Source organism: Empidonax traillii, unplaced genomic scaffold (genome assembly GCF_003031625.1).
Source record: "Empidonax traillii isolate 1590-97213 ecotype Southwest subspecies unplaced genomic scaffold, ASM303162v1 scaffold588:size748185, whole genome shotgun sequence".
Classification (NCBI taxonomy): Eukaryota; Metazoa; Chordata; class Aves; order Passeriformes; family Tyrannidae; genus Empidonax; species Empidonax traillii.
In genome coordinates, this window is record NW_020955781.1 from 600,533 (window position 1) to 614,303 (window position 13,771).

General features: G+C 43.7%; 1 protein-coding gene across 2 annotated transcripts in view; it reads right to left on the minus strand.

The window, feature by feature from the left end:
- Positions 1-13,771, minus strand: part of PHYHIPL (phytanoyl-CoA 2-hydroxylase interacting protein like) — a 61,194-nt gene that overhangs the window by 38,807 nt on the left and 8,616 nt on the right. Inside the window, exon 1 of one of the 2 annotated variants that reach the window (XM_027898265.1) lies at positions 3,871-4,193. The exons of the other annotated variant lie outside the window; for it this stretch is intronic. Coding sequence (XP_027754066.1) covers positions 3,871-4,069 — 199 coding nt within the window. The 5' untranslated portion in view covers positions 4,070-4,193. Of the gene's footprint in view, positions 1-3,870; positions 4,194-13,771 lie in introns of those variants that run through there. 2 annotated transcript variants of the gene reach the window in all.

A 13,771-nucleotide genomic window follows, 5' to 3' on the forward strand; every position in this document is an offset into this window, starting at 1 on the left:
ATATTCTTGAAATACCATAGGACTGGAAAAAAAAAAAGACTTATGATCCTAAGTGAAAGCCATGACTGTACAGTTATTGTGCAGTGTGACACAGCTTCCTCTGCTGCACTGAGAGACAACTTGAGAGCACTAGGCATAGGATCTCACTGGAAGCCTCTTTGTTTTTTCTCAGATAGCAAAGCAAGAGTCTCCTCAAATGCTCAAACAAGGAGGAGGATGAAACAGGTCCCCCTTTCTTTCTCTAGGAAAATCCAGGGCAGAGCAGCAGTGTTTATTCTCAGCTCTGCAGTGAGTGTCTCTCCCCATTTCTCCAACTCTCCCTGACACCAAGTCCAGCAGTGAGGCTGCAGCTTTCTTGGAAAGGTTTCTGTCTGCTCTTTGCTGCTTTGGTGTCGTTGGAGGTGCTGGGAAGCCCTTGCTGTTTCTAGGACCTCTCTAGTGAGATGCTTGCAGTAGTTTAAACATCTTAAAATGTCTCTCCTCCCCTGCTAGGAAGGCTTCATTTCAGCAACTGCATTCAGCTCATGTATTCAGGCTTTTCTTGCAAGGCCATAAAGCATAGTTTAAAACATCAAAGACAATTCTGAGGTAATCCTGTGACTTCTGGTACAAGGGAACCTACTCATGAATCTGTAGCTTCTTATATAGTATGATGGGAAAATGGCTTCAGTGGAGGGAAAAGCCAGTCTACTACTCAGGCAAAAAGACAGTCTGTGTAAACGGCAACTCAGGGTATATGAGATAGAGATTTACTAAAGCATAAGTAGCACAAACAAGTAGCACAAATGGGGTAGCCAAAGTCTGACTCTTTGCCAAGTCACCCCAGACAGGAGTAGCCCCCAGCTCCAAAGCAAACAAAGGAGACAGAACTTCATGCAATTGATGTTAGAGTTGTAAGACCAAAGGACACTGTCCATGCTAGGAGTTTTCATTAATTCAAGGAGAGGCTGGAAAAGTTCATGGAAAAGAAATCCTTCAGAGTTACTAAATCCACGAGTGACTCAGGGTCTCTAATCTGAAAATTATTAGAGTGCAGGGAGGAGTTACTGAAGACTGTTCTGTGTGCTTGCCATGATCTTCATCTTCTGTAAACATCGATTTTCAGCCACTTCTAAAGAGACTCTACTAGCCTGGGTAGGTCCTTGGTCTGACCCAGGATAATCACAGAAATGCCCTGGCATCTAAACCTTCACTCCTTACCACCCACCACCACCAACCATCCTCATTCCCAACAAACACTTCAGAGCACAGAGCCCTCCCACTCTGTCAGCTGGGTGTGCAAATCTCATTTTATTAATGCTATTGGTGGTGCTGCTTTCTGAATTTCAGTTTTCTGATCAGCTTTACAGAGTCTGAATAAGCATCTAAGAGAGGCAAATTCTTTCATAGACCAAAAAAAAAATTTAAAAAAGTATTTGTAGCTTCATAAAATTTATTTGTTGCCTAGTGGGCACAAAGTACTGCTAATGCTTAGCATTAACACTTCTTAGTTTGCTTTTAAGTTTAGAGTCACTTTATTAGATCCAGAGTAACCACAGAGAACAACTAGAACCTTCTGTATTTCCTCTCTCCTCCATGCTGTTAATCATTCTTCCTACTTTTGTAACCATTTTCACATTTAATTAGTGCTTTATCCCCCAGATTGTGCCATATCTTGACCTTTAAAGGATACTACTGTCTGCTTATCCTTGACAATGCTGACTGCTGTTCAGATTTACTTTCTGTCTACAGTTCAGTGGCCAGCCTGTGATAACTTTAAGTGAATTTTAGTCCCAGCTGATTTGTTTCAGCAATTTCCTTAAGATATTATGTGGCACAGCATCAAATGCCTTTGTAAGTCTTGATGCTGTTCTGTACTTCACTAATCTTCTGGTTTCATCATAAAAGATGTGGAGGGATAAACATTCTAATTGGTCTGGCTTGGTTTACTGCAGAACACCTGTGCCATATCTGGATCTCATTATACAATTCACCTCCATATGAATACATTTCCCCCTTCTGCTTTACTGTTTATAGTATTTATTTCCATTTGGAGCCATGCCCATAAGACAATAGTTTCCATAGTTACTCTTAATTCAATTTTTAAAGACTTGTAGCATGCTGACACTTTATTAGTCTCCTGATACCTCAGAATTCTCTGTAGGGTTCTTTAGCAACTAGCTGTTCCATCAGTTCTTTAAATATCCAAAGGGACACCTCAGATGCATTTGCTCAAGTGATGATATTTCATTATGTATTTCTTAGTTACTTTTCCCCAGCAGTTCATAATTACATCAATGATTTCTTAACCAAGCCATTGTTTAAAGTTTAATCGCCTTCCCAATAAACTTCATGGCAAAAGTCCAATTAGTTTTAGTGGGAATAAGAACTGGTCTCAAAATTTATCTCCTTATTACAAATTAAATATAATTAATATTTTCTTGGTCAAGTAATTTTGTGTTATTGTGCCTTTAGGACTTATAACACAGTCTTTTCTTATTCTCTTTAACCTCTTGGCAGCTGTTTCAGTGTATCCTCATGCTGTCCCTGTTTTTCTCATGTGTACTAAACTTGGAATATAAAAGCCTGTTTTGGTGGTTCTCCAGTTTTCTGTTTCCAGTGCAGTTCATATTTTACTTTTACTTGCTTAAGTAGCCCACAGTGGCCCATTCTCTCTTCAAGGTTTCCCATTTTCATTGGAACAAGACACATTTCTGCTGCCTTTCCATCACAGTATCTTCTCATGCCCTCCCTACTGCCCTTCCTCTTTCCACAAAGCCTTTTGTGAAACTCTCTCAACTGATCCTATGAATGAGATTTTCCTCATAATACTGCACGCTTTTACTGGATGACATCAAAACTCTTCAAAGAAGACAGCCAAGAAGCAGTTACAGTTCATTAATAAAGTTAATGAAGAAAGTCTGACTAATTCCTCAATGGCATCTACTGATCTTGTTTTCTTATAACTATAGACTTATAATAATTATAAGTGTTTTATATAAGCACAAAAGAAGGGATCTAGTTTGATGTTGCTGCTTTTGTACCATCAGCATCTGGGGTGATGAGGCAAGACAGGAAAGACACCATTGTCTCATGCCCCACTGCTACCATAAACACAGCTAATTAACTGCTATGGAAACACAAGGAAAATGATGTTAAATGAATGAGAGGGAACACCAAGGCATTCCCTCTCCTTGACTCAGAGCCTGGATGCATAGTGAGACTAGGCTTAAATTTCACTCACTTGACTCATAGTCACCACAGGCTCTTAGACAGCATTTCACATCTGTGATTATTTAAATAGATGTGGTGGGTTGACCCAGGCTGGATGTCAGGTGCCCACCAAAGCCACTTTGTCACTGCCCTCCTCAGCTGGGCAGGGGACAAAAAATGTAACAAAAGGCTCATGGGTCAATATAAGGGCAGGGAGAGATCGCTCAGGAATGATTGTCATGGGCAAAACAGACCTGACTTAGGGAAATTAACTGAATTCATTACCCATCAAAATCAGAGTAGGAGAATGAGAACTAAAACAAATCTTACAAACATGTTCTCCCCATCCTTCCCTCCTTCCTGGGCTCTACCTCCTCCCCAGCCAGTGGCACAGGCAGACAGGAATGAGGGTTATGGTCAGTCCATCACAGGTTGTTCCTGCTGCTGCTCAGGGAGAGGAGTCCTTCCCTGCTGCAGCGTGGGGGCCCTCCCGCAGGAGACAGTCCTCCTCAGACTCCTCCCGCAGGAGACAGTCCTCCTCAGACTCCTCCAGCCCGAGTCCTTCCCACAGGCTGCAGTTCTTCATGAACTGCTCCAGTGTGGGTCCCTTTCCATGGGGTGCATTCCCTCAGGAACAGCCTGCTCCAGCATGGATCCCCCATAGTCCTGCCGACAAACCTGCACCAGCGTGGGCTCCTCTCTCCATGGGTCTGTGAGTCCCTCCCAGGAACCTGCTCCAGTGTGGGCTTCCCACAGGTTCACAGCCTTCCTTCGGGCATCCAGCTGCTCTGGCGTGGGGCTTCTCCATGGGCCACAGGTGGGTCTCTGCTCCCGTGTGGACCTTCATGGGCACAACCTTCCTCACCATGGGCTGCATGGGAATCTGCTCTGGTGCCTGGAGCACCTCCTGCCCCTGCTTCTCCACTGACCTTGGTGTCTGCAGAGTTATTGCTCTCACATATTCTCACTCCTCTCTTCCCTGGATGCAATTCCTTCTGCGCAGTAACTTTTTCTCCTTCTCAAATATGTTATCACAGGGGCGTTTCCCCCATCTCTGATTGGCTCTGCCCTGGCCAGCAGTGGGTCAGTCCGGAGCTGCCTGGCATTGGCTCTGTTGGACATGGGGGAAGCTCCTGGCAGCTTCTCAGAGAAGCCACTTCTATTGCCATCCCTGTCCCCCTGCCCCCCCAGAACCTTGCCACGCAGACCCAATGCAATATGTAACCCATAATTAGAATTTCACAATGAAATACATTGGAAACAGCAATTAGAAGCTGTCTTTTCCATGGTTTTGCTCTGGGAGGAATCCATGTCGGCTTAGCACCAATATACAGGGAGATTAGATAAAGAGAGCAGAGTATACAAACAGACAATAAAGTGATCATTAGTTTATAGCTCTGTTTCTTTAACAACATCCACAAGCATTTTAATTAAGGCATGTTCTGCTCTGAATTATGTCCTGCCACTGTTACTTGTGTTCTGAATATATTTCAGCCCTGCAGTATGTAATTTATTGACAGCAATCCTTACAAATTTCCAGTTGCTGTAGATATGCAGTGCCCTGGAGTGCTTGAAGTCAGTGGAGGAATTGTGGCATTCTGTGAGCCTTGAAAATCCTAGAACTGACTCCAGAGTCTGTTGGTGACTGATACGCTGCTCCTGCTTCTTAAACCAGGCTGCACGGAGGGTTAAGTCCAAAGGCCATCTTTAGCCTAAGGAGTTTACTTGCCTTAGGATCTTTTAACAGTCAGTGGAGAGTGAAAAAAATCCTCATCTGTGTCTCAAAAGGAGCTTATTCTAGATGCTTGGAGTTGCCCTAGAGGAAATGCTTTCTCTTGATTCTACAGGAAGCTGGGGGAGAAAAGCATCCTGAGGCTAAAATTAGTCTTTGTGAATGCCCCTTAAATTATTCTTATGTGTGTTTGCAACAGCCATCTTTGATAGCCTGCAATATGTTCTGGAATGAGAAATGAGAACAGCGAGAAAATATGGCAAAACTCCTCAGGGCTAACAGCAGCTCCTCAGCTCCTTGTCCAGAGTTCAGGGGGCTGCATGTACACATGCTGACAGGGACAGTGCTGGCTGCAAAGCACAACAAGTGGTCATTTATCCAGGCACAGCTGTTGCCTGATGACAGTGGCTCCTGGGTGATGGAAGGCAGGTCTGTGCTCAGACTTGTCCGACCGCTGCTTCTCCAGGACCTGCTGAACTCACATCAAATGCCCATCATCTGTAAATTCTTTTTCCCTAACTCTCTCTACTTCTCCCATGCTCACTGCTAACCGAGTATCTTATATGAGCTTTTTAAACCAAATTTACCAGAGTTATTTAATTTTCCCTTTTAATACCAGTACTTTTCTTCTTGATTATCTCTATTCTTATTTTTATCCATTTACAGCCTAACATCACCTACTCCCATCTGACTCAGTGCCAGCTTCTGATTAATACCTTTATGCATAAATTCAATTCAGCCACTGAGAGAATCTTTTTTGGGTTCAATCACTTGACATCCACTGGGTCATTTCTGGGATGAGGAGGTAAGGTAAAGAGTAGCAACAAAAGGCAAAAAATTGCTTTCTGTGTTGAAGTACCAGGTTTTATTCAGTGAAATGAAATTCTACTGACTTTGCATGGCAAGGTTTTGGTACAGGGGTGGCTTCTGTGAGAAGCTGCTGGAGGCTTCCCCCATGTCCGATGGAGCCAGTGCCAGCCGGCTCCGAGATGGATTCACTCCTGGCCAGTTTGGAAACAATCCACTATGGTGGTAACCCCTGTGAGATAACAGATTTAGGAAGAGAGAAAAAAAACTGTGCAGAGGAGTGAGAATATGGGAGAGAAACAACCCTGCAGACACCAAGGTCAGTGGAGGAGGAGCTTCAGGCGCTGGAGCAGAGATTTCCCTGCAGCCTGTGGGAAGGACTCAGCACTGGATAAGTTCATGGGGGACTGTCTTCTGTGGGATGGATTCCATGATGGAGCAGGGGAAGAGTGTGAGGAGTCCTCCCCTTGAGAAGGAAGGAGCAGCACAGAAAACGTGGTGAACTGACCACAACCCCTATTCCCTGTCCCCCTGTGCCACTGGCTGGGGAGGAGGCAGAGAAAATCCAGAGTGAAGTTAAGCTGGGAAAGAAGAATGGGGTGGGGGGAAGGTGTTTTAAGGTTTAGTTTTCACTTCTCATTCTCTTACTCCGATTTGATTGGTAATATATTAAGCTAATTTCCCTGAGCCATTTTGCCCATGAGAGTAATTGCTGAGTGATCTCTCCCTGTCCTGGTCGTGACTCAGAAGCCTTTCATTACATTTTCTCTGCCCTGCCCAGCTGAGGGGAGCAGTGACAGAGTGGCTTTGGTTGGCACCTGGTACCCAGCCTGGGTCAACCCACCACACACATCTTCTGGTCTCTTATCCTTAGCAAGCTATTTACAGTAGCTGCCACTAGACAAGAAAGTTGTCTGCATGGATTTTATCAGTCTCATATTGCCTGTCATGCTGTGGAAGTGTGGATTTGTGCAAATCAGTGACAGAAAAGTTTTACAATATCAGATTGAGCACAGCAACAGAAGTAATATTAAGTGTATTTTATATGCCAGTTATCTAGATTAGCCTTTCTATTTTGTGGGGGCAATAGCTGCACTACTACAGTTTATTTCCTTACATTTTTTGAACATTCATTACTCTTTTAAATGTATTTTATAGCTGTAGCTCCATCAAATTAATTTAGAGGTTGCACCAGCCTAATTATACCACATCTACAGTGATATAGCTGATGTCATACAAAACCAGAGCACAACCCCCTCCCCCCCCTTAATTTCTGTGTACTACTAAATTGCTCCTTCCAGGAATGAATTAGACCTGGTATTAAGGCAGTACTGAACCCTGTGTGTATTTCTGGAGCACAGCCAACTGTTCATTTATAGTAAAATCTCTAGAAACTTATTACTACATATGTGTTTGCATTAATAAAATTTATTCAAGCAAAGTTATTCAGAAAAGGGGGATATGGCACAGAGTGGGCCCAAGGAGAGATGGAAAACTGAAATTCTTTATTACCAATCAAGGACTATTCACATTTGCCTACTAGGGCAATAGAAATGAGTGCCACTGACACTAAATTATGTCCATCTCCTCCACTCTCTTCAGAGAGTTTGAGACTTGAGCAAAAATGCTCCATTAACACTTTTTTATGTTTGTTTGTTGGTTTTTTTTTTTTGCCTTCAAGTTGAGTAGTATATCACTATAAACTAGGTAAAGCAAATGAAGCATAAATCAAGCTAAGTGCAAGGTTAATGAGATTAGCAGCTATCAGATCCATAGGCTATCTATAGCCTGACCACTAATCTTATGCCCTCAGGAGTTAATTACACAAACACCCAAAATGCACATGACTGGCCTCTACCTGAACTGCAAACCAACCTTCTTGCTGCCAACAGGGAAGCAATGACGTCCAGCAAAAATGTGACAGCAAATAATTCAGGGACAAAACACAGGACAGTACTCCTGAGATTTCTTCAGAGCTTCTTCCCATGCTTAGGAGGTACAAGGGGTGCTTACTGACAAATAAGACAAAAATTGGGAAGCCCAGCTGTGAAACAAGATGTTGGTCCCCCCACTCCTCTACCAGGTCATTCAAAACTGCCTTCTTATTTGACACTTGCAAAAAATGATAAAAACTAAATGCAAGGATCATGATGGCTACACATGGGGCAAACCGAGCTCTCTGGGCCTTGGTTTTATTTTGGAGCAGTGCTTCCACAGTTGGAACCATGGCATGTAGCACTTCTGAGGACAGTTGCTCTCAGTGAGAAGTTTGGACAAAGGTGCTCACTCCCCATGTGTGGCTGTCCGGTTGCAGAAGGCAAATACCAGGAGGTTGAGAGGAGTGTCAATAAGGGAATAGGAGCAAGAAAGGGGATCAGACTACAGTGGGTTTGAGAGTTTCAGCACTCGTTAAAATGACTGCTTGACAACACTGTCTAAATGGAAATATTATGCAAACTGTGAATTCATCTTGGAGTAAAACCTCCTTCCTGTATCTTGCTGGGAAAAACACTTTATCAACAAATATATCCAGCTTGGAATAGATCACGCAGCCAGCTTTAGAGAGAACACATAGTCTTATCCCTATTTTCTCATTTTGGGTTTCTCCACCCTCTCTAGAGATGGTGGTCTTTTACTGTCAAACTCTCCCTGACCTCAACAGAAAATTGCTCATCTCAAAACACAGCTGAGCAGAGCAGCCAGCTGCCTCTGCTTGAGCCAGCTGTTCCCAAACCGAGGTTGCAATCCCACAGGCAGGGAACTGAGAGCAGGGTCAGTTCTCCAGCCTATTGTGTGGTGCTTCCACAGGCTGTGGGAGCAAAAGCTTTGCTACAACAATGACCGTGGGTATCTTCTTTCACTTCTTTTAAATTGTTTCCCCCTCTTCCTCCCCCTCAACTGGCCATGGAATCTTATTACTGCTTGATCCATCTGAACCCTAAGGCAAAGTTTTCGGCACTGGGCACACTCCTGCAGAGAGAGTTTTGTATGAATTATAAAGTCAGGGCATTCAAATAGTACATCAATTCACTTCCCACGGGCTGTCTTCGTGAATGCTTATTCATCTTGAAATGATGGTACACTAAGAAGTCACTTAAGCTCTTAAGCTTCCCTGATCTCATGTCACAACTTTAACCAAAAGGGAGAACGCTTGGAAAGGCATAAAAACAAAACCCGTAGCCAGAAAAATTTCTGTTTCTCCAGCTGCTGCTAAATAAAGAGATCACTCCCTGCACAGATGAAGTGTAACACTATGTTCTGCTTTATAGCTTGTAACAAACTTGGATTCAGTCATTTCTGCCACCAAAAGATTATTGCTGTGGTGTCCTCTTTGTTTTGGGACAGCAGACATAGAGAAGAGTCCATTTGCATACACCCTTCTAGAGACTAAAGGAGGAGAAGCCAATAGCAAAGAGATCTCCCTCCACTTACATTGAGGGAGTGCTGGTGGCTATTTCTGACAAACAGATTCTCATTCTTGGCAGAGACATCTTAAAAATTAATTTTTTTCCTGTCATTCGATTTAGCAGTATTGGTAGCCTTTACAAAGCACTCTTTTATTTCAAAGATAACATTACCACACAAACTCTAGCTGTGCACTTCCAACAAGGCTAAGCAACACATTCCTCGCTGCCTCAAATCATGTCTTCCAGGCCTGCTGGAGATCAGAGGGGCTTGCACAGGGGAGCGACTCAGTGCAAGCCACTTGTAATGTTCTACCTGCTAACTAACGAGCAGACAGGCACTGGCAGGCTGGCTGGGGCTGCAGGCACCCAGCACTTGCTATGCCTCACTTCAGGAGTGCAGCATTGGCTGCCTTTCTCTCACGCCCTCTGCCACACACCAGCAAGCAAACGGGAGCATGGGAGCAGCTGACCACGTCTGGTGCCAAGGACTGGGTGCAGCGACTGTAACAGCCTGTGCTCACCAGCACTTCTCAAAGGAAAGGGGAAGGCAGTGTTCCTCCAAGCCTGGTGTGAGGGCAGGGAAGGAAGGGGGAAGGAAGCCTCCCCCTGTACTCTTTATCCTCTGGTGGGAGCTAAGCAGAGGAAACCAGATTTAGGAAAATGTATGAATATGACACCGTGGGAGGCTGTCCCCTTCCACACAACACAGCAAGTGGAGGAGTGTGTGCCACGATGCCATCTCTTGATGCAGAGGGCACACAACTGGGGAAAGTGGGCAAAACGGAAGCCCAGGAACCCCTCTGCATCCTGATGCTGTTCCCTCCCTTCCCAGGACACAGCACAGTGCCTGGGACAGCCAAAGAAGCACACACATGGCAGAGGTGTTCCCAGAACCACTTTGCCCTTCTCTGGCCCAAAGTGCTTTCTCCTGCTCACTGTCTTTGCTACCAGTGGGAAAAGACAGAAAGGAAGAACGAGGGGCAAATAACACTTGCCATTTCCAGAGCTGGCACAGCACTGCTGCAGGGATCAGCAGGCACGTGGTGGTGATGCTCCTCCCCATGAGGACAGATCAGGGACATCTGGAGAAACCATAAGTCTTAGGGCTCCGAAGAATTCATCTTGACTTGCACATCCTGAGTGCCCCCTCCCCACGCTGCCCTAGCACCGGGTCTGCAGGATCCCTGAGCAGCAGGAGGCTGGTGGAGAGGATGGACTCCATACATTTCCATCAGTCAGAGGCAGTTTGTCAATTGTTTGAGGACCTGTCCAGGTCAAGTTTGATTCTATTTTCAGAGCTGCGTAATGACTGTTGATGACATCTGCCCACGACAGGCAGCAAACATTGATGAGTACTGTGAGTGACCAGTTTCCAAATGTACAGCCTCGTGTCTCCCTTGTGCTTCAGGCAGCTGATAAAGATCCATTGATGGTAGTTGCTATTTAGTATGGTAAATGATTTTGGAGATTACAGCCTTCTCTTATGTAATCTTCTTACATAAGACTGAGAAAGAAAACATGTGAAGTGCAGAATTTGAACATTAAAACAGCAGTGGATCTGGAGCTTAACTCAAGTGTTGTCATCTTGAAAGTCTCTTCTGACTATCCAAAGCTAATAAAAAGCCAACAGAAATAAAGTTCCCTCTCTTATAAATCTACTCATGAAAGTTTTAAATAGGAGTTGCACCTCACCGCAGAATCTTGTGTGATAATCCACTACCTGGTATTCAGCTAATCAGATGTTCAGTGAATGAAATGGGAGGTAACTAAGCAAGTAAATTTTAATCCCAAGTAAAAGAAAAAAAACCCACCACCAAAACCCACCAAAACCCAAAACAAAACAAACAAATAAAAACCCCCCAAACAAAAACACCCCCCCTCACCCCCCAAAAAAACCCCAAAACACTGAACAAAAAGCTTCAAGAACTGGAGCTTAGAGACTGCAAATGGATTGTTCCTAGGGTAGGCTTAGAGTGGGTAAAAACACCTTCTTCTTCCTAACCAGCCACCTCATGGGTGACACTGCTGTCTGACAGTTTTGGCATGCTGATTTATGGTTCTGAGCTGTGCTGCTCCATTCAGGCTCCTCACGTGCTGTGTCAGCAGCTCCTGCTGTAAGCGTGTTGCTTGTAGCTCCTTTTGCTCATTCCTCATAACTTATGCTCGTAGTAAAGACACAGGGACTGACTTCAAATGCTTAAAATCTTGAGAGGGGAGAATGTAAAAAAAAAATAAAATAAATAAAAGGAAAGATAAAGAGAAGGGAAAAGAAGTAAAAGTAGCAGAATGGGTGGAAAATACTGAGAGGCTCTTTTGTCCTTTTCATTCCTATCGATTACTGTCTGCTCTGTTCCTTTCCTTATCTTTCTTTGCTGTATCGTGTGTCATACTGCAAGCTTTGAGAACACTGTGCTCAGATAAGATGGCAAAAAGCCAACACATGCAAGACCTGAACATGCCAGAGAGATTAACAATGTTCACGGGTGGAGGCTGTTTGTAGTAACGTGAGAGGTTTCACACCTACAGAAAAAAGGTCATGATCACAAGAGGGTTTGTCCTGTCTTTACTTCTGAGGTATAGGGGGCTCACAGATTTACAGAACTAGGTAAATGATAGAGGTTTTTCACTGTATTTAGATTTGTATCAGCTCGTAAGAAAGATGAGAAAAACCCACCAGCATTTGTTCAAATTTTTTAATGAATTTAGTTCAGCCTTGTTTGTCCTTCATGTACATCCTAATGAACAAATATGCTGGTGATGAGACTCACAGAAACTGAAATCATTATGCAGATTATTCAGTGAAGGATTTAGAATAATGCATTGGTGAAGACTGAATTCTTAAAAGACAAACAAGTAAGGAAATTTCACCTCTAGCCTGTTGCTACACTACTTATAAACAGAAGGGCTTATATCTGGGATCTTTTGGTCCTATTCAAAAAGCTGTAAGTTAGTTAATATTTAAATGTTTTTCCTGCTGGACTTCATCAGCCTGTCAAATGGAAAACACAGCCTGAACATGCATATTTTATCAAAAACTTGTCAATTTTTTTTTCTGTTTGTGCTTTTCTCCTTAAAATGCAAAATCTTGCTTGATGTACATTTCCTTGGTACTGAGATCAAGGCCAAACTCGAGGAAAAAGTTGTTACAGTTCCTAACATTGGCTTTACAATGACAGATCACAGGCATAACAAATCCAAACATCATAGATGCACCCATCTTCCCCTAAGCCCTGCAGAATGGCTCTGGTAGAAAGAATGTCCAAAAAGAGAGAGAGAAAGGAGATTAAAAAGTCCAGACTAGGGAAAGATCCATGGCATGTTCTTGTTTCATGGGGGAAAACCAGTAATGACATACTGATCATCCCTAGATCCAGTCAATTAAGAAAATGAGACTCTCCCATACTTATTACTGAATTCCTAAATGTGAGCTGGTGACATGAGCCCCACTGAGCTCTGTGCCTCTGTTGCACACACCAGCTGCAGGTCTCCTGCTTTGCTGCCCTGTGCCCACCCAGGGAATGGATCTGTGTCTCTCAACGGTGCTGCATCGGCAGCTGAGCTCATCATACTTCAGACAGAGTCCTTGGGACAGTTCTGGAGAGCTCGTAACCCACAATGTGCAGGTACATACTTGACTGGAATTTCTAAAACAAGTGCTCTTTGTGGGGCAGGAACTCAAACAAAACAAAACAAAACAAAACAAAACAAAACAACAAACTAAAAAAATCCAAAACCCCAAACCAAACCAAACCACAAAACCCAGTATTTTAAACTATTTTGCTGTCATCACACTGAGAAACACAGAGCCAGGGGGATTTCAAGAAGCTAACTTTCTGCTCAAGGATATCTTTTCCATTAACACTTTTCTCTGAACTACCTCTGCAATTTTCGTAACGTTCTTAGAGTGCTCCTCCTCCTTCCACTCGGTGTGTTGTTTTCCATCCTGAGCAGTAAGCTGGCTGTCTGGATCTCTTCATTCACTCTGACATTAGGTACTTAAGCCTAAGGCGCCAACGTCTTTCAAAAGGTTGCACAGGGTGGCACCGCTCTGAGCCTGAAGACAAAATGCATCCAGGCATGCGGTTCTGAGTTTCACTTGTTTCTTGACCTATGCTGACAATGTGCACTGGTTTTCTTTTTCCTCCACTCCTAGGAGGGAGACATTCAGTCATCCAAATATTTCTTTTGGACACAAATACAGCTTAGTTGCAAAAACAACTGGCTGTATATGAACGGCAGACCTTATTTATAGCTGCTCTGTTCCGTAAGTGATTGATTGCCTCCAGTAGGGACACTTAAATGGAGCTGGGCTGTTTGTGTGGGAGGCAGTGGCTGCAGAGAAGTATCTTTTGATGGTCACCAGACAGCTGAGCTTTCTTAGTGCTCCTCTGTACATGCCCCAGCAAACACTATTATTTTAAAAGTCACTAATACTGCTTATTAGGACTCTGAAGAAACATGTTTTCTGTGCTTCTGCAAACCCTTTGCTTCTCCTTCTGCACTGAACTCGTGGTTTTCCTTCTCCTCCTCTCAACCCTCTTTTGTCAAGTTGCCTTTTTAATTTGCTCACTTAATAACACAGCATATAAAATATAATTATTGTTTATTTATATCTACCACCTCTGTATTTTCT